General features: G+C 39.2%; 2 protein-coding genes across 2 annotated transcripts in view; one reads left to right on the top strand and one right to left on the bottom strand.

Moving 5' to 3' along the window:
* The window catches only part of CCDC152 (coiled-coil domain containing 152), a 31851-nt gene extending 28400 nt beyond the window's left edge, over positions 1–3451 (top strand). The window contains 2 exon segments of the mRNA XM_044232365.1: positions 1965–2048; positions 2859–3451. Coding sequence (XP_044088300.1) covers positions 1965–2048; positions 2859–3008 — 234 coding nt within the window. The 3' untranslated portion in view covers positions 3009–3451.
* On the bottom strand, positions 3122–16057 carry LOC122894587 (selenoprotein P). Its single transcript, XM_044232373.1, has 5 exons — positions 15968–16057; positions 12422–12637; positions 11458–11670; positions 9280–9397; positions 3122–4577 (listed from the first exon to the last, which is right to left on the bottom strand). The coding sequence occupies exons 2-5, from the start codon at positions 12622–12624 to the stop codon at positions 3942–3944; spliced, it is 1170 nt and encodes a 389-aa protein (XP_044088308.1). The 5' UTR covers positions 12625–12637; positions 15968–16057; the 3' UTR covers positions 3122–3941.
* Between the last annotated feature and the right edge of the window lie 4304 nt (positions 16058–20361).

Genomic DNA, 20361 nt, shown 5'->3' with positions numbered 1-20361 from the left:
GGCTCCCTGCTCAAAAGGAAGCCTGCTTCTCCCTCTCCCACTCCCCCTGCTTCTCCCTCTCCCACTCCCCCTCCTGTGTTCCCTCTCTCACTCTGTCTCTGTCACATAAATAAGTAAAATCTTAAAAAAAAGAAGAAGAGCAAGAAGAGACAAGTTGCTCTCTAATAAATTTGTGGAAAATACTTACCATACAGGTAGACAAACCAGATTTTTTTTTTTTAAATGTTCAAGGGACTTCAAATAAGGCATCTCAAAGGCTACAGTTCCAGTTCCAAGGTCAAACTAAAGCCCTTTCGGGAGGTGGTTTAACCAGATGTCAGAATCTCTAAGACATGGATGTTTTGAGAATGTATTTATTCTTTAAAATTTTTTTCTAGATTCTACCAATCTCCATGTCCATCATTCTTCCATTGTTTTTCCCCAGCCGGACTCCCACTTTACCTTTTGCTGTCAGAATTCACCAGCTTAGTTAGCTTACTATTCATGTTCATGAAAGCTTGGTATCTCTGGCTGCTTGGTAAGATACAGCGGTGAAATCTGTATACTCCTTGTGCAAAGGGGACTGATGTTGACTTGACAAGCATTTTGCTGCTGCCAGTTTCTCTGGTCAAGTGGGCCCACAACCCACAGAGAGGAAGGGCTGGATAGCCAACTGAGATACAGTAGGCCGTGTTTCAAGATTTACCATCAACTTCTAATCCATTTCCTGAAAATGTGTTCTCTTTGCCATCTGTGCCCTGTCACTGGTCTAGCCCAAGTCTGTTGTTTACACTGATACACAGAACTTTTTGTTATTCATCTTTATCATAGCTATCTATTTACCTCCCTAAACCAGAATACAATCTCACTGAGTTTGTTTTTCGACCACAAAGAGGTTACACTAAACTCAGCATGAAGGGAAGAATTATAAGGGAAGGCATCGTGGAATACATAGGTGGCTCAGTTGGTTAAGAATCTGCCTTCAGCTCAGGTCATGATCCCAGGTCCTGGGATCAAGTCCTGTAACAGGCTCCCTTCTCAGTAGGGAGCCTGCTTCTCCCTCTGCCTGCCATTCCCTCTGCTTGGGCTCTCACATGATCTCTCTCTCTCTATCTCTGACAAATTAAGTAAAAAAAAAAAAAAAAAAAAGGTTGGGGGGGAGGGAAGATTTTGCAAAAAAAAAAAAAAAAAAAAAAAAAGACCTGTAAGAACAACTTATGAGAATTTTTATTAAACCTGATTCAGTTTAATGTCAAACCAGTAAGAGTTCAAACTAAAATTCTTTTTTTTTTAAAGATTTTATCCATTCATCTGACAGAGAGAAATCACAAGTAGTTGGAGAGGCAGGCAGAGAGAGAGAGAGGGAAGCAGGCTCCCTGCTGAGCAGAGAGCCCGATGCGGGACTCGATCCCAGGACCCTGAGACCATGACCTGAGCCGAAGGCAGCGGCTTAACCCACTGAGCCACCCAGGCGCCCTCAAACTAAAATTCTATCCAAATTCTACTACTCAGCCTCAATGATTTTACAGAAGGGTAATATGAGTTTTTACCCCATGACTGTTGACTACACTATTTTTTCTTTACTAAAGGACATTCATGGTAACATGAAAATATTTTTACCCATCTTTATGTTAACTAGATTCCTAATCCTGGTTATCTAGATTCCTTCCTAATGTCTTAACAAAAAGATTATGCTGACTCTATTCCCCAAATCTCTAAGGCACTGCCCAGGCATTTGGTACTTTTAAAAAGTTCTCCAGGTAATTTAACAGGCAGCAAGGTTAATCTTGTTTGGGTGTTCTTTACTCTTTCTTAAAAATTGTTCCTTTAAGGGAAGACTTCTCTATCTTGTGTTATATAGAGAATATACTTAAATCACAGATTATGTTAAAAATATAATGAATTATGCTTATATTTACAGAAATAATTGTTTTAGTTGTTTAGCTAGAATTTTCTCAATAACTTTCTTTTTAAACTTGATTCAGTTTGATGCCAAACTAGCAAGAGTTCAAACTAAATCAAAATCATATCCAGATTCTACTGTTTTGCCACAGAGTATCTACAGAAGGGTATGTGAGATTTTCTTCCATAGCTGTTTCTTAAGAAAATATTTTCTTAGTGTGTTTCTATAAAAGCTGTCTAGTATTTACTAACAATATACTTAATGGTTTTTCTTAAAATATATCACACAATCAGGAAGATCTTGGGTTTTGAATAATCTTTAAAAGTTACTTTCAATTTGGGGTGGCTGGGGGGCTCAGTTAAGCATCTAACTATGGGTTTCAACTCAAGTCATGATTTCAGGGTCATGAGATTGAGCCCTGCATTGGGCCATGTGCTGAGCATGAAAACTGCTTGAGAGATTCTCTCTCCCCTTATCCCTCCTCCTGCCCCTCCCCACTGAGTGCTCTCTCTCTGTAAAATAGATAGATAAAACTTTAAAAGTCACCTTTAATTTAAAATTATAAATCTTAGCAGTAAATTAAAACATTACAGAAGTCTTTGACTCTTTGGGCCATCTAAGGAATTCTGTAATACATTCTGAACTAGGGGTGACCTACTATTCTGAAGTTATTTAGGCACTCAGATAATAGGTTTCTTTTTGTTCAACGCTTTTATGGTTTATAACTTCAAGCTCTGTCGGGAGAAGGGAATAAACTAGAACAAACGGTGCTAATACGTATTTTGGTATCCTTAGTCCCCTTTTACCCCATAAGCCTCCTGAAGATAAAATTATAAACCTTTCAAAATAAGCTCTTTTAAAAATACCTACTTAAGAAAGAAATGCAGTTTTTACTGGGTTTTTTTGTGTTTGTTTCTTGTATTTAATCCTCCTGTTTTCTGAATTGCAGTAACAAATATCATTCTGCTTTATTTAGAAGCTTCAACATCTTCAAGAAGAAAAAAACAAGGAGATTGCAGTTCTTCGGAATACCATTCATGATTTAGAGCAACGTCTCTCCCTTAACAAAGATTCTGATCTTAAACCTACTGGGAAAGGTTCTTACCTTAAGCGTAGACGGTTTTGAGTAGGAAAGTAAATTCACTAGTTGCTACCTAATTTCTTTAAAAGCAGTTGATTTACTTCTATCATTAATAGAACATACTGCCCAAATAATAACAAAGAAAAAGGAGAGCTTCAAACTTTTTAAATTGAGTTTATTTAAACAAATCCACATCTGGCCAATCGTGTACTACATTCTTGCTTAACAGTATTAACCATAAAGGAGTTCAGGTTTATAGGCCTTAGTTTACCTATTGAACCATCATTGACTATGGAAATACTTTCTAAACAATCAACAGACAGACAACATTCTTTTATCTTTTCCATTACAACTCTCAAGACAGACTCTCAAATTTAGGAGTATGATATGCTAGATAAAGAAAATAGGATATAGGGGCTTCATTTCATACATGATAGTGAAAATCAAGACTCTTAGATATACAAAGTGTAAGTAGATATTTAAAATGTAGTCCTAGCAAAATATTCATGTGTCAGTATTTCTGGCACTTAAAAGACGAATTCACTGGGTTCTTTAAAGGTTTAATCAATTAAAAACATAAGATTTAAAAGACTAAGATAATATTTGAGAAATAAGAAAAAAATGGAAAACATGTCTTTGTTGTTCCTTCTCCATTCTAAATTGCTAACTATCCAACAGAAACCCCTAGGTCATAGTTTATGTCTCTGTTTTCATTAAAGCAAGTAGAATGCGGAAAAAGAAAAAGAAAAACATATTAACCAAATGCTGCAATCACCTTCATAATAAAATAATGAAAACATGGTTTGGGCAAAAATTTCTTTGATTTAAATTTTAAAATTTGGAAGCCAATGTAATAGATTTCTCCATGTTTGTACAAATCCAATTCTTATTTTTGGATCAGTATTTATTAGACAGCTTATAAAATGCTGGAAATGAAATTGTCCAGACCTACTTGGGGAGTATGTCTTATTTAACTATTTAGTTTGAAGGTCATTTTCACATTTTGGCCTTATTTTTTCAGCTTCAATTGGTGCTGGCTTCTGTGGGCTGAAGCTGCTGACTTGCTTGTCAGGCAGCGGGAGGCAAACGTCACTGTCAAGACTCAATGACGTTCTCCTCTGCCCAAAGGCCCTGTCAGCTGCATAAAGAGGGGAGGGTTTCCTTACATTGTCAGGTGATTGCAGACCCTGTTTTTTCAAATATCAGATGTCGTCAGTGTCAGCATCAGCTGCTAGGGGCCAACCCTGAATCTTTAGGCAATGTGCAGAGTAACTGATTTATACAACCCTTTCGTCAGAGCTTCTTTTGTGGGACAGAAAGTTGTAAACCTTCACTTCCTGCTGGTAGATCTCAGTTCTCTGGGTGGCCCTGTCTTTGGTAGGTCTTGTGTTTATGGTGCTGATGAAGGCCTTGAGGAGCGGGATGCTCAGCCGCATCTGGGGCTTCTGGTCGCTGAGTCTCCGAAAGCTCCTTGTTCCCATGATGCTGATGCCCATGCTTGTGATGATGGTGGTGGTGGTGGAGGTGGTGGTGATGGTGTGGTTGGGGAGCCTCCGTTGTGTTTCCCACAGTAGGCGAAGATACCATTTCACAGAAGTCTTTAGCTTCCAGGGTCTAGAACAAATTTACAATCACTTATCAATAAATGTAAAGATTTAGCAAGAGTGCACAAAAAATGATTTGCAGAGCTACAATATGTAACATTCAAGCCAGTTAATTAGGATTGAACTGGCTTTGTTTTTCTAGAATTATATTAATGAGATACAAATCTGAAATCGGTTTCAACACCTCGACTTACTAATATTTGCTTTCCGTCATACCTAATTACAAACTGCTTCTTATACAAAATCTGCATTTAATCAAAGATTCCCCAAGCTTCTTACAAGGGAATTAACATTAATGCTTTGCAAATACGTAAAATACAGCATAAGCCAATTAAAATTTAATAGTTCACCTAAGCTTCTATACTGGTTAAATCAACAGCAGAATTCAAATTTTCCTTATCAAGAGATTTCCCAAATTTTTAAGAATTCTGAAGAAGAGGGGTGCCTGGGTGGCTCAGTGGGTTAAAGTCTCTGCCTTTGGCTCAGGTCATGATCTCAGGGTCCTGGGATCTCTGCTCAGTGGGGAATCTGCTTCCTCCTCTCTCTCTGCCTACCTGTGATCTCTCTCTTTCTGTCAAATAAATAAATAAAATCTTCAAAGGAAAAAAAAAAGAATTCTGAAGAATTAAGAGACAGATAAGGCTTAAAAAGAACACAAATGACCTTACTTACATCTGCAGAAGGAAAACTAGATTAACTGGTTAAAAGAACTTACCACTGATTGCAGTAAAGTCAAACAAATATCAAGTCTTAGAAGCAGCTGAACTACACGGAACCTTTCACACCTGTATCACTTTACCATCCTATTCAAATGTAATGCTATATTCTGAAGCAAACTAATTTCTTTTTTCTTTTTTAAAGATTTTATTTATTTATTTGACAGACAGATTACAAGTAGGCAGAGAGGCAGGCAGAGAGAGAGAGGAGGAAGCAGGCTCCCTGCTGAGCAAAGAGCCCGACTCGGGGCTCGATCCCAGGACCCTGGGATCATGACCTGAGCCGAAGGCAGAGGCTTTAACCCACTGAGCCACCCAGGTGCCCCGCAAACTAATTTCTGCTAACTCAAAAATGCCAATAAACTCTGCTCGAAATGAGTCATTTTTCATGCCTCAACTTAAGCCAGGAAATGTTTTGAACTTCACTACTTTTGTTACTAGGTCCCTCCTGTCAGGCTGTGGGGGGCAAGGAGCAAATCCCACCCATCTTCCACTGAGCAAGAGATTCCATTCTGCATCAATCTAGTTAATTTACTGCAAGTCTTTTTTTTTTATTGTTTTGTGTACCCACAAAATCATAGCCTCAAAGCTTACAGATAGAGCAGCAGCATACGAAACTTTTACCTAAAGTGATTTGTAAGCACAGTTAGTGAGTCTTTGGTCTCTCACACTGATCTTTTAAGTGTTCACCGTTTTTGAAAAGTTAAAAATTCCACTGGATTTTTACATACAACTATTAAATGGTACTTTTAAGAATTCAATGTAATTTTTAAAGTTTGTATTCAAATTCCAGTTAACATACAATGTAGTATTAGGTTCAGGTGTACAATATAGTGATGCAGCACTTCCATTCAACACATGGTGCTCATCACAACAGGTGCAGGCCTTAATCCCCATCACCTGCTTCACCCATTTCCCCCCCCCCATCCCCCCTCCCCTCTGGTATCCATCAGTTTGTTCTCTGCAGTTAAGAGTCTGTTTCTGGTTCTTGGTTTGCTACCCTGTCCCTCTTTTTCCCCCTTGGCTCATTTCTTTTTTCTTTTTTCTTTTTTTTTTTGCTTTGTTTATTTTATTTCCTTTTTTTTTTTCCAAATTTTTACTAAATTCCAGAGAGTTAACATTCAGTACAATATTAGTTCCAGGTGCAGAATTGAGTGATTCAGCACTTACATATAACACCTAATGCTCATCACAAGTGCCTTCCTTAATGCCCCTCACTTGGTGAACCCATCCCTCCCTCCCACCTCCCCTCCAGCAACCCTGAGTTTGTTCTCTGTAATTAAGGATCTGTTTCTTGGTTTGCCTCTTTTCCCCCCATGTTCATTTGTTTTGTTTTTTGAATTCCACATATGAGTAAAATCATATGGTATTTGTCTTTCTCTATTTCATTTAGCATAATACTCTCTAGTTTCATCCACACCGTTGCAAATGGCAAGATTTCATTCTTTTTCTGGCTGAGTAATATTCCAGTGTGTGTGTGTGTGTACACATATATTCCTTATCCATTCATCAATCAATAGACACTTGGTCTGTTTCTGTAATTTGGTTATTGTAGATAATACTGCCATAAACAGAGATACAATGTATCCTCTTAAATTAATATTTTCGTATTCTTTGGGTAAATACCCACTAGTGCAATTCCTGGATCATAGGGTAGCTCTATTTTTAACTTTTTGAGGAACCTCCATACTGTTTTCTAAAGTGGTTGCACCAGTTTGCATTCCCACCAACAGTGTAAGAGGGTTCCCCTTTCTCCACAGCCTCACCAACACCTGTTGTTTCTTGTGTTATTGATTTTAGCCATTCCAACAGGTGCGAAGTGGTATCTCACTACAGTTTTTGTATTTCCCTGATGATCAGTGATGAACATCTCTTCATGTGTCTGTTTGCCCTCTTATATGTCTTCTTTGGAAAAATGTCTATTCATATGCTCTGCTCCATTTTTAATTAGATTACTAGGGTTATTTGGTGTTGAGCTTTAGAAGTTTTTTATATATTTTGGATACTAATCCTTTATCAGATATGTCATTTGCAAGTATCTTCTCCCATTTCATAGGGTGCCTTTTAGTTTTGACTATTTCCTTCACTTTTGAGAATTTAATACTATAAACAATTTGACAAACTTAGTAACAATTTGATAAATGTTTAAAATATACCACATAGTGTTCTAAATGTTCAAAGATTGGTAGCAGTAGTCTAATTTCAAAAAACCAATTACTATATTTTATCAATCCTACATTTTATCGATCCTACAATGTATTTTTTTCACATTTTAATGTCTTTAAAATCAGAATGCATCCTACTGTTGATAGTGTTACAACATTGTGTCCTACCTTGACAGAATTTTTTTAAATAGTATATAAAATAATGTGTCATTTAATTGATGGCATCTAGGATACAATGAAATAGGAAAAGTCCAATTTGCTTTGGCATATCAGATATATATGGATATTATTCCTATTTCCAGGTGGCTCACAAATTTTAAGCATTTATGGGAACTATTTCTGCCTTTGTTTAAATATAACTGGGTATATTTGTAATTATTAGGCACTTGCAAAAATGCAAAATACTAAAATAATCCCAGAATATGAGGAATCAATATTAGCTAGCATTTATTAAGCACTTAGAAGTCAGACATTGATTTAATACTTTATTTGCATTATCTCAGTCTTCCCCTCTTTAAAAGCATTAGAATAAGCTTCATAGGATTATGACAAAGATTAAAATGTGAAAATTATATAACTAGAGTAATTAACCTATTGTGCTTAATAACAACTAAATTAGTTAATTAAGTATTTCATTAAAAATTGAGATAGCTTTCTTTACATATGAAAAAATCTGAAAGATGTATAGCTCACAAATTAAATTCAGGATTATTTTTAGGGGTGCCTGGGTGGCTCAATGGCTAAGTATCTGCCATTAACCTCTGAGCCCAGCGTTGGGCTCTCTGTTCAGTGGGGAGCCTGCTTCTCCCTCTCCTTCTTTTTTTTTTTTTTTTTAAAGATTTTATTTATTTATTTGAGAGAGAGAGACAGTGAGAGAGAGCACGAGCGAGGAGAAGGTCAGAGAGCGAAGCAGACTCCCCATGGAGCTGGGAGCCTGATGCGGGACTCGATCCCGGGACTCCAGGATCACGCCCTGAGCCGAAGGCAGTCGTCCAACCAACTGAGCCACCCAGGCGTCCCATCTCCCTCTCCTTCTGCCTATCACTCTGCACACTTGTGATCTCTCTCTATCAAATAAATAAATAAAATCTTTTTTAAAGAAAGGAATTATGTTTAAACCTGAGTTTAAATTTTTCCAATTTGCCCTATTAAGGAAAATTGTTTGGAATTATTTTCCTTTTCAACATGGGGAAGGGGTTCTAGTTAGTATAAATTAAAATCAATTCCTTGAGTATCTTTTCATAAACCATATTTAAAGAGAGCTTCTTATACAAGGAAGAAATATCCTCATAGTTGTTAGGAGAGAAATAACAGTAATGAGTAGAAAATCTATTCTGTTGTGAAATAAACATGGTGATTCTGGCTACAAAAATGGGCAGACAGTGTAAGGGCTTCACGGAAAAGCTGATCCTTGACAAATGAAGTAGCTGTCTGGGTCCCAATTCCATTTCAGCTAATGCCATGAATTAGGTTTGCTCTCAGTATGCTCTTATGTGAACACATTCAGGATATTAAATAATGTTATTTTATGTTAGCTGAATTCTTTGAGCACTTTGAACACATGCAGTATCATTTGGTGATATTTGAAATATGTGATCTATACTGACTTTTCAAAACTTCTAGATAAAAGCAGAAATACGGATCTTGAAAAAATGTCTTATAGTACATGTTACATAATAGAAAGAGTGTGTAATTATAGAAATTACTGTTGTTTATTTTTAATATAGCCAACAGAAACACTGATTAGCTAATTGGTCTTGAAACAATTTAGATAGCTCCTAAAAGATTTTCTCTTTTCTCCCAGTAAAAATAATTGAGGAAAATAAAATACCGTGAGAGAGCAGTTTCCACATTTCTCTTCACAGTAAGCAATCTTAATGGCTTCTTCTACATATGGGAAAGTTAGGAAGGAATAAGGCAAACCAAGATGGTATACAAGACGGCCACATCTGAAAAAAAAGACAAACACAATATCATTACAATAGTTTCTGTACCGTGATTGTATATAAGCAGTTTGGGACATGTTTTGTTGGCTTAATGGTCTTATAACGAAGACCCATCCATTCATAACTTCAGTAAATTTCCTTGAATGGGATCTCAGATGAGCTCCCTAGCACTTACTACCACCTTATGTCACAGCAAGGATACAGTGAATCTAATAAAAGCATTTCAAAATGTTATAGATAAACCAACATTAATAATATCAAAACTATGTTAAGTTTAGTCACTATGACTTGGTCAAATACAGTTTGGTATGACACATAAACTCTACCAATGCCCAAACCATTGACTTATTATAAACTGGGCTCTGCAAATCACATGAGGTCTTCATAACTACTATGGCAGCACAAATTCCACACAACAAAAAATTTACAGTGTAACAAAAAAGATCCTCATTTCTTAGCAAGTAGCCCATTTAGTTAAAAAATATATCTGATGCAGGGGTGCCTGGGTGGCTCAGTGGGTTAAAGCCTCTGCCTTCAGCTCTGGTCATGATCTCAGGGTCCTAGGACAGAGCCACACATCGGGGGCTCTGCTTGGGGGGGGAGCCTGCTGTTCTGCCTACTTGTGATCTCTCTGTCAAATAAACAGATAAAATCTTTAAAATACATACATATATATACATATATATGTGTATATATATATATATATATATCTGATGCAATGAAAATTCCAGCTTAATGAAAGAAATGTAATTACAATACTTGGTATTCTCAGAAATGGTGGAGTTGAAATGTCCTTCTTGCCCACATTTTTACCCAGGATATATAACACTATGTGAAAATCAAAGAACTACACTTTGCAACTATCTAAACAAGGAGTTTATAGTCCGAAAAGAACACATAATATTAAAAATATTTAGAGTATTATGGTGACTAAAATAACACAATAAACAAAAATACTTAGAGTAAGATAAAGTAGGGCTTAGTCCTCAACAGAGGCTGGCCCACCATTTCGGAGAGTCCGAAGAAAACAGCATCAACTAGTCATGCTGGTCATATCAAATAATGTAAGCACCTAGGTTCCCTCAAAATACAAATGTTTTATTCTTCAAGGGATCAAAAGCAGATTTATGCAGATTAGACCTAAATGATTAACATACTTTATAGTTTAGAAGTTCAGGTATGTCACTCTTAAACTATTAATCAGATCAGAGATAAGCAAGTGGTCTGCAAAGTATAGTTACTCATCTGCAAAATTCTCAGGTTAGAATTGTCTATGATATGGGCGCCTGGGTGGCTCAGTGGGTTAAGCGGCTGCCTTCGGCTCAGGTCATGATCTCAGGGTCCTGGGATTAGGCTCTCTGCTCAGCAGGGAGCCTGCTTTCCTCTCTCTCTCTGCCTGCCTCTCCGTCTACTTGTGATTTCTCTCTGTCAAATAAATAAATAAAATCTTAAAAAAAAAAAAAAGAATTGTCTATGATATGCAAATTGCTCCTTCTTTTTCAGAATGCTAATCATGGGGGGAGGGCTGGCATATAGTCAATTTTCTGTGTTTCCCTATTAGAATGGTGGATTCTTTTGCACAAAAGAAAGTCATTTCAAAAACAATCTGAGGGTTTTGAAGGGGGTGGGTGGGAGGTTGGAGGAACCAGGTGGTGGGTATTAGAGAGGGCACGCATTGCATGGAGCACTGGGTGTGGTGCAAAAACAATGAATACTGTTATGCTGAAAAGAAATAAAAAATTTAAAACAAACATTAAAACCGGGGTGCCTGGGTGGCTCAGTGGGTTAAAGCCCCTGCCTTTGGCTCCAGTCATGATCCCAGGGAGCTTGCTTCCTCCTCTCTCTGTCAGCCTCTCTGCCTACTTGTGATCTCTGTCCTTCAAATTAATAAATAAAAAAATCTTAAAAACAAAAAACATTAAAACCAAACATTTTAATGTGTTCATTCTGAGTATCTGGTAATAAAAACAAAAGAAGATGTCTTATTTTAAATCACTACTCTTAAATTAAATGCAAAGCAGGTTATGTTTTAATTTGGTGTGTGTGGTGTGTGTCATACACACCTGTCATATATGAGGAAGTCATCCTTTTTCCCATTTAAGAGTGTCCAGACATCTGTTTGGTTTTCTTCTTGTTGATAAACAGGAATATGCTCTGAAACCTTATTTTTAAGATTCATATATTGTAATTGAGAAGAAAGTCCTTGATGATTAACAACAACGTAAGAGATGTTCAAATATCCTTCTTTCTCCAGTTTTACTCGCAGGTCTTCCAATCTGAAATATTTGGGGAAAACGCAAAAAAGGAATAATCTCATTTATTAGTGTCTTCTCTCTCCTCACTATTTTTTACATGAAACTCTTTTGCTATTTTTTACTTATATCTCTTCTTTACATTGTTGTAAAAAACTAAAACTTATGTTTTTTCAATTATTTATTGAATACTTGTGCTCAGTTAAAACCTCATGCTAAATGACTGCACAAGCAATAACTCATTTGGTCCTCAAATTAATCTTACAAAGTGTACATTTTTTAATCCATTTGACAGAGAATTCTACCCAATAAATACTTACGGAAGAGCCTAACAAATATATTTGTTATACATATCATTTATATATACATATATGTATTTAGGAAATGACACAGGACATTTGATGGCAAGTCTAGTGTTGATTCTCCTCTAGCAAAGCACAGTTGCTTTCTCTATCCAAATAACTAACACATTTGCAGGATTACATTTTAGAACATTTCATTACACAAGTAATATATATTTAGTAAGACATTATAAACTATGGGTCCATAAAATGAAGAAAATTTTTCTATAATCCCAGGAAAACCACTATAAATGCTCTGGTATAGACCCTCCTAGTATACTCCGTTCTAAGATGTTTTAGGCAAATATGTATAGTTTTCTAAAGATGTGATTTAATAAACACATCTTTTCCATTTCTGTGTTTCTTTTATGTGTGTATGTACGTGTTCAAGAGCTTTCCCCTTGAGAAGTCCTGGAGCACAGAAGGACACTCACCGGGACGCCTGCAGAATGCACAGGTATCAGCTGGCTTGAAGAAGGGCCACCACGGTCACTGAACCACTTGAGTTCAGCATTGGATTCTGATCTCCTATGCTCCACTCGGGAGGTTGCTTACACATGGTGCTCTGTCCCTGGCTCTCTGTTCCCCCCGCTGGGAGGAGACTGAGAGCCAGGGCAAGTCCCAGGCTTCTCCACATTGCTGGGGTTGTCCTGTAATAGAGGAAACCTTTCTGTCATCTCCACGGGTGACTTCACAGTCATAACCAGGGATTTCTATAAATCCAGCCAGTGCCCTCCCCCTTCCCATCAGCAGCTAGCCCGGGATTCCATCCCAGTGTTGCGGGGCTCCTGATGTTGGGCCTGCCCGCGCCAATCTTCCCACCCAGAAGGGGTTAAAAAATCCGCCAGAGGCAGAGATGTCCAAGCATCTCTGAACCACCTGGCTTGGCCAGAAACGTTAGTAAAGCTCTGGAGACCTGCCTCAACAGGCAGCCAACTACTTGTCTAGAAGATAAAGGTTTATAAAAATTTTGAGACTGTGGCCTCTATAGTCAAGTAACATTCTGCAAACAAGATTTTTTGAGATGCAGGCGCCTGGGTGGCTGGGCCAGTTAAGTGGGTTAAGGGTCTGCCTTTGGCTCAAGTCATGATCCTGGGGTCCAGGGATGGTGCCCCACATCAGCAGAGACTCTGTTTCTCCTTCTGCCCCTCCCCCATCTCATGTCTCTCTCTCTCTCTCTCTCTCTCTCTCAAATAAATAAGAGCTTGGAGATGCAAGTTCTGACTGCCGGCTTTCTGCCCCCTATCAATCTAAGAAAGGAAGGAAAAGAACCAGCATGGAAAGAGAACCCAGGAAGAAAGGAGGTGGCAGTGAGGGCAATTTGCCACCTTGAAGGTGGTTGAGGTGGGGCCCTTAGCTCCACAGATTCAAGCATTCTGCATTTCTAAGTCTCCTGGGTATGGCTCTTTTGTTCCTCTTACTCTTTAAAGTCTAGGGGCGACTGGGTGGCTCAGTGGGTTAAGCCGCTGCCTTCGGCTCAGGTCATGATCTCAGGGTCCTGGGATCCCGCATCAGGCTCTCTGCTCAGCAGGGAGCCTGCTTCCTCCTCTCTCTCTCTCTGCCTGCCTCTCCATCTACTTGTGACTTCTCTCTATCAAATAAATAAAATCTTTAAAAAAAAATATTCTAAAGTCTAGCTCTACATTAACAATAAAGGGTTTGAATCTTTTCAGGTATAAAACTGCCTCCCAAATTGTTACTACCACATCTGAGGTAAATACGACCAAAGAAAAAACTCTGACCAAGGAGATATGCCACAAATCACTGTCCCTCTACCACTCCAAACTCCCTGCAATCAAACTCTGCCTATGTATTGGCCACCGTGACTTTCAGAAAGTTTCTGTGACTAGATGGCATGCTCTTGGGTAAAAAGATGCCCTCTTCTAAGTAGAAAAGTCCAGTATCTGACCAGAAATATCCCCAAACTAAGGCTAACTCTCCCAGCAGTGAGGTACACATAAAACAAGGGATCTGTAGAGAGGTAGCAAAAATAGGAACTCATTCAGCAGAGATGAGCAGAAAAAGAAAAAAATCCACCCAGGAACAGGCTTATTCTCATATAAAAGTCCATGGAGAGACAACATTCTAGAACTGGGAATTTGGCACACTTTCAGGCGCTAATCTGGGATAAGAAAGTTAAAGTACTTTGGGAGGACACAGGGGAGGGAAAGAAGGTGGGCAGCTAATGATCAGTTACCCAGAGTGAGCCCAGAATTAAGATGCATATAGAAAGGCTAGAACCAGATTGGGGCTCTGGTGCCCCAATGTGGACAGAATTTTTTAAAACCTGACTATCTTTCATGTCATTAATACCACAAAATTCCTACCTGTATAGGGTATCTTGTTAAGAGTCTAACTAAAAGAAAAGAGAGGGAAATTAAAGGATTTATGAAGTCCATCCCAACTATTCTAATATTTTTAAGATTCTACTATTTTAAAATAGAGGTTGCATCTGGACTAAATCTAGGGATTTCTTTAGGATTTTATTTCTACTGATGGCACAATTACCCTTATTATAGCCACCACTCACTGAGCATTTATGGAACTCGACACGGTGGTGCTAAGCACCTCCCCATAGCCTGCCAGTTCATCCTTACGACTGTGGGACCATCACCACCCCGCCTTCTGCAGCTCGGGAAACTGTGGCTGAGAGCGAGTTCGGCATCTTGCCCAAGTCCACACAGGTGTGAGTCACAAAAGAGAGTGGATTCAAACCAGTTCTGCTAAATCCATTAACAGCTATAGAAGCCAGGGTTTGACTGGTTTATGCCTGAGGAAGGCAAAGAGAACATCAAAGTATTTCCATTTGTTTTGTTTCTTACTAGAATGGAGGGCGAGCCCCTACTTTCTAGAACATAATTTCAGCAGCTATAGGATCTTCAGCATAAATTCACCACTTGGTGAATTCATCACTTCACCATATACATATCCTCTCAAGGGGCTAAATAGTAAAAATAAATGAAAAGACTCTTTCCCTTATTTGCCTCATTTAGTTTTTTGATGAAAAAAGACAAAAAACCATTGGCCTAGGGTAGTGGCTTATGCAGTTCACACAAACTTTTTTCTATTGTATAATCAATAGGCTGTTCAACTTTATTTTCTTAGGATCATTTCTGCATAATAAACATTTGATTACCATAGCTATCAGATAGCTATGTTAAAAATAATGAAGATAGATAACTCAGCTGGAAATACTGGAAGCTATTTAAAGTAACTGTCAATTTCACTAGTCCTACCACTTTCCAATCACCAAACAAGATTCTTGACCACATGCAGACTTAACGTCTGTTTTGAATTCCCCCATTAAAAGGCAAAATGTGCAGAAACTACCCCCGCCCCGCCCCCCCGCCCCTCCCCCCAAAAAACTCCAGGCTGGCCTCTGAAGGCCCTTCCTTGTTCACCTGAAAGTAACTGCTCGCCTTGTACGCTGCAAACCCCTGCATTTCATCAAAGACAACCTCTTCCATGCAGTGGACACACCCTGCCCCCCCACACACACCAGCTCTTGTGTTGTCCTGTGCTGTGATTTCTGAAACTGCTCACAGTACCCCCTGGACATTTCCACAGTCCTGCAGAATGGACACACCTGTCTCGACCCCCTCAAACCCAGGATCTGATTGTTCCTGAGATTCTCTGCATTTCCGTGGGAGACAGTCAAGCCTGAACACGCATTATCGCCTACAAAACAACACAACTCTTTGCAGAGTTACCCCCGTCCAGCAGGCAGGGCAGAAATCTGCAAGGACTGTGCCTCGTCCCCAAGGCAGAGCCTCACCTACCCTACCCAATTCTGGACTCTTTTGTTCTCTTCCTTTTGTATTCTTTTTATTTCTTCCTTTTGTATTCTTTTTATTTCATTTACCCATGTCCCTTTTTAAAACTCTATCCTAAGGACAGAAACGTTTTATCAGGCTCAAAATCAAGTTATTTACCAAACTCTCAAAGAATCAAATATTGGCAAACACAAAGTTGCGACTTACACAACCCCTTCCAAACAGCCTGCTTCCTCCCTCTCTGCTCCGCAGGCAGCTCCTCCAAGCTATGGCCAGAGCCCTGGTATTTATAGTGCTGTTGTTTACCTCGCTCCAGCCATAGTCCAAAGTTCATTGCCTGCTCTGGCTGTGACCTTCACAAGCAGAGCAAACCCTTGAACAGATCATTATAAACAACTTAGAAGAAAGTAGCAAGTCCTGCCAAGCAGAAAATGGGGAGAAAGTTTTTTTGCAATTACTGATTTATTCCCTATCCTTTTCAGTCACCCCAGTATCTAGGATTTAATGGTACAGTCGGGGGCGGGAGGAAGGACTAAGGGTAAAAGGGCCTCCAAGTCATGTTCTTTTTCAAACTATAATAGGGAAAAACATCTGCTGAGCCAGCAAGTGAAGCTGCTGCTTTTTTTTTTAAAGAGGGTTTTGTGGCTTTTTTTTTTTTTTTAAGATTTTATTTATTTATTTGACAGAGAGAGATCACAAGTAGGCAGAGAGGCAGGCAGAGAGAGAGGAAGGGAAGCAGGCCCTCTGCTGAGCAGAGAGCCCGATGCGGGACTCGATCCCAGGACCCTGAGATCATGACCTGAGCCGAAGGCAGTGGCTTAACCCACTGAGCCACCCAGGCGCCCCTGTGGCTTTTTTTTTTTTCTTCTGCTCTGTGGTGGCCAGGTTAGCCTACCCCAGACTGTGTGAGCTTTCTTAGAAAAGTCACCTGCTGTTGCAGAACTTTTGGTCTCCTGTGGTTACAGACCTGCTTGGATTGTTTGGCTGTGTTTAAAACCTGGATCTGTGTGGGATCTCACAACACCTCTGCGGGGTCACTGAAGGAAAGGAACAAGAAACTAGGCCTCCTAGCTGCGGGAAAACCAGGCCTCATATTCTCATCACAGATGTCCTACTCCTTGGAGGGCCTATGTATCCCACAGAATTTTTTTTAAGATTTTATTTATTTATTTGACAGAGAGGGAGAGAGAGATCACAAGTAGGCAGAGAGACAGGCAGAGTGGGAGGGGGAAGCAGGCTCCCCACTGAGCAGAGAGCCCAATGCGGGGCTCGATCCCAGGATCCTGAGACCATGACCTGGGCCAAGGGCAGAGGCCCAACCCACTGAGCCACCCAGGTGCCCCTCCCACAGAATTTTTTAAGAATTGAATATGAAATATTTACAAATATAAATAGCATGCAAATAAAAGTTTCTAGTGGTAGTAGTTGGACATGGAAAAGGTAGAGAAATTGCAAATTTTTCACCAATTCAACTGAAACTTCTTACTCATTCAGAAAGGGGTAAGTTGGGGCACCTGGGTGGCTCAGTGAGTTAAGCAACTGCTTTCGGCTCAGGTCACAATCTCATGGGGCTGGCATCGAGCCCCATGTGGGGCTCCTTGCTCAGTAGGGAGTCTGCTTCTCCCTCTCCTTTTCTTTTCCCAACATCATGCTCTTTTTCTCTGCCTCTCTGTCTCAAATAAAGGCTTAAAAAAAGAAAGAAAGAAAGGGGTGAATTCTTTCTATTAACTGCTACATGTGAGCACACCATGGTGTATAAAGTAAAAAGCACTATCAGATGATGTCATCCCTGGACAGTGATGACTTTCAAGTAAGGCTTGCTTTGACTATGAATGTATTTTGTCCAAACAAACCCCTATTGACTGTTGTGTGCTGGGTACGTCATGTCACGTGACCATGAATACAAAGAGGCTTACATGTTAGCCTTCCCACAAAGGAACATCAAATTAGATGCTTGACTTTTGAAAGCCAAATTCTGTTGACTCACACTAAGCAGTGGGTACTAACCATTTTGGGTTCCAGATCCCTTTGAGAAATACTTCATTTCTCCCCCGGTGGGGAAAAAAATTGCAAATATACGAACTCACTTTTTGAAAGACTCTTGTGAAAAATCTTTGTATAAAGCGGATTGTCCCTTGTAGCTCATTTCCCAAATTACAGGAATAATCATCTTGGGTCTGTGTGTAGCAGGAAATCCAGCATTTTCCCATCACCTCCTTTCTTTACAAATGGCTTAGCAGCTGCCTCCTGCCCCAAAAGCTTCCCCCCGACAAGTGTACACTGAGCTGCAAAGTAAAGTACCCAGGATTATGTATGTTCAGGCCAGTGTGAGTCTAAAATCCCGGGAGGCAAAAGGAGAAGATGGAGGGCGTCTGATAACCCAGGGGAAGCCATTCTCAACAGCCTCTTCTGTGCCAGGCAATCTGGGACCAGTCAGCATTTTTAAGAAAGCAGAATATTCAAATAAATCTTTACTTCATGTTAAATGAGTTGACATTAAGTCAAATGAAATCAAGCAAACATTTATTAGGTGCTTATGGTAGGCACAATGCTAAGTTCCCTTGTCCTCAAAGATCTCAAAATCCAATAACAAGCAGAAAAACAAAACAAAACAAAACAAAAAACCACTGTAAAGTGTGACCATGTCCTAATGGCTACATGCACAAGGTTCTGTGGGAAGCTTGGAAATGAAAAAAGGAGCACCTTAACCCAGCCCAGACACAGGGCCAGCACGCTAGATTAGGACACTTCAAGCAAGTTCAACAGGCGGTTTCTTAGATTTTACCCTCTACTTCAGAGAACCCAGCAAATCTGACCACAGCACTGTCTAGAAATCTTTTTTGTTCCAATTTGCTTGAATGATTAAAATCTCTTGACCCGTTGTTCCAGCCACTACCACACAATTGAACATTAAAATCATTGACTGTGTTCTTGCAAGTTCAGCTTCATTCTAATGATCTCATCTCATATGACTTCCAACCCTGGAGCTAAGAACTTTCTTAATACTGGCTCATTCTTCCCCAATCTTATTATATGTCCCCAGAATGTTTATGTATTTAAGCCATGTTTGTAATAAACATGCTCACCCCCCCTTTTTTTAAGATTTTATTTATTTATTTGATAGAGAGAGAAAAAGAGGGAGAGCAGACTCCCCGCTGAGCAGAGAGCCTGATTTGGGGCTTGAACCCAGGACCTGAGATCATGACCAGAGCCAAAGGCAAATATTTAACCAACTGAGCCCCCCAGGTGCCCCTCATGCTCACCCTTTTATAGGTAGTAGGTGATGTCCATGGAGGATAGGACCCTACAAATTTGAGTCCAAGAGAAAAGAGAGATGAGCAATGAATATGACTTTATCAATCAGTTCATTAGCTATAATAGTTGGTCATACGCAATTGAATCCCTTAACATTTGCAAAACACTGATGTCTCAAAATATTCAAAAGCGAAAGACTGTTACTACCGTGTAAAATATTAACTCCCTTAGCTTGGTTGTTAAGTGGTGTTTTACATACAAAGAAATGATTTTTTTCTCAATATTTGGAGAAATAACTCTGGCTGAGTGAAATGATTTTTCCTTTCTGTTGCATGTACAAGAAGGTGCCCTAGCCTTTGTCTTCTGCATTGTTCCAAATATAATACTGTTTGAGTATCCATGTTGGAAGATAAGCCACAGAGTGTGGAAGAGATGTCTGGGAAAAAGCAAGATGTTTTCAAAGTAAACAAGATAAATGAGAACAATGGTCAAAGGAGGGCATAGAAACAGCAGCTTTGGTTGCATAAGGATGAATTTGATCCTTTGAGAGTCGTATGAAACTCAAATATGCTTTCTGGGGAGCTTTCCTCCAGCTCACGAGTTTGCAGATCTGAGAACTGTTGGCTATATGAAGGTAACTACACACAGTGCCAGACTTCGTATGGGACTGAACACATCCAGAGAGTAGTAAACCAGACAAATTTTGCTTGAAATAGGATGTTATTGATTAAAACAAAAAAACTTGTCGAAATGAGAGCTAGTGCCCACAGCTTCTCTCAGGACACAGTGTTGGCATCAACATCGTAAGGGCCCCCCCGAATGAGATAATCCCCCGAATTAATGAAACACCACGTTCGAAAAATATGCCATTTGTGTTTTGACCTACAGCAAACCCAAGTACACGTTTAAGTGTTAGAACACATTTGCTAATTGGTAGAAGAATTTTGAGGTGGTTTTTTTTTTTTTAAAGCACAGTTATTAAGAGGTTTTTTTTGAACAATGAGGTAGTATTAATGATTTCTAAAATAGTCATTGTTTAAAAAAATAGGGAATACCATATTAGCTCAATTTAAAGCATTTTAATTAACATGGAATTTTTAACATGATGATGACATACTAAGAATCACATACTCTGAAAAATCAATGTTCTATTAATTTATTTTAGCTTATCTTTTAAAATATCAGTATTTTTTAAATTTTATTTTATTTTATTTATTTATTTGTCAGAGAGAGAGAGAGAGCACAAGCAGGAGGAGTAGCAGGCAGGGGAAAAGCAGGCTCTTCGCTGAGGAGGGAGCCCCACACAGGACTCGATCCCAAGACTCAGGGACCATGACCTGAACCAA

The sequence above is a fragment of the Neovison vison genome, chromosome 1 (genome assembly GCF_020171115.1).
Source record: "Neovison vison isolate M4711 chromosome 1, ASM_NN_V1, whole genome shotgun sequence".
NCBI classification, from domain to species: Eukaryota; Metazoa; Chordata; class Mammalia; order Carnivora; family Mustelidae; genus Neogale; species Neogale vison.
Note: the sequence above shows the minus strand (reverse complement) of the source record. Positions and strands in the feature narration are given on the sequence as shown.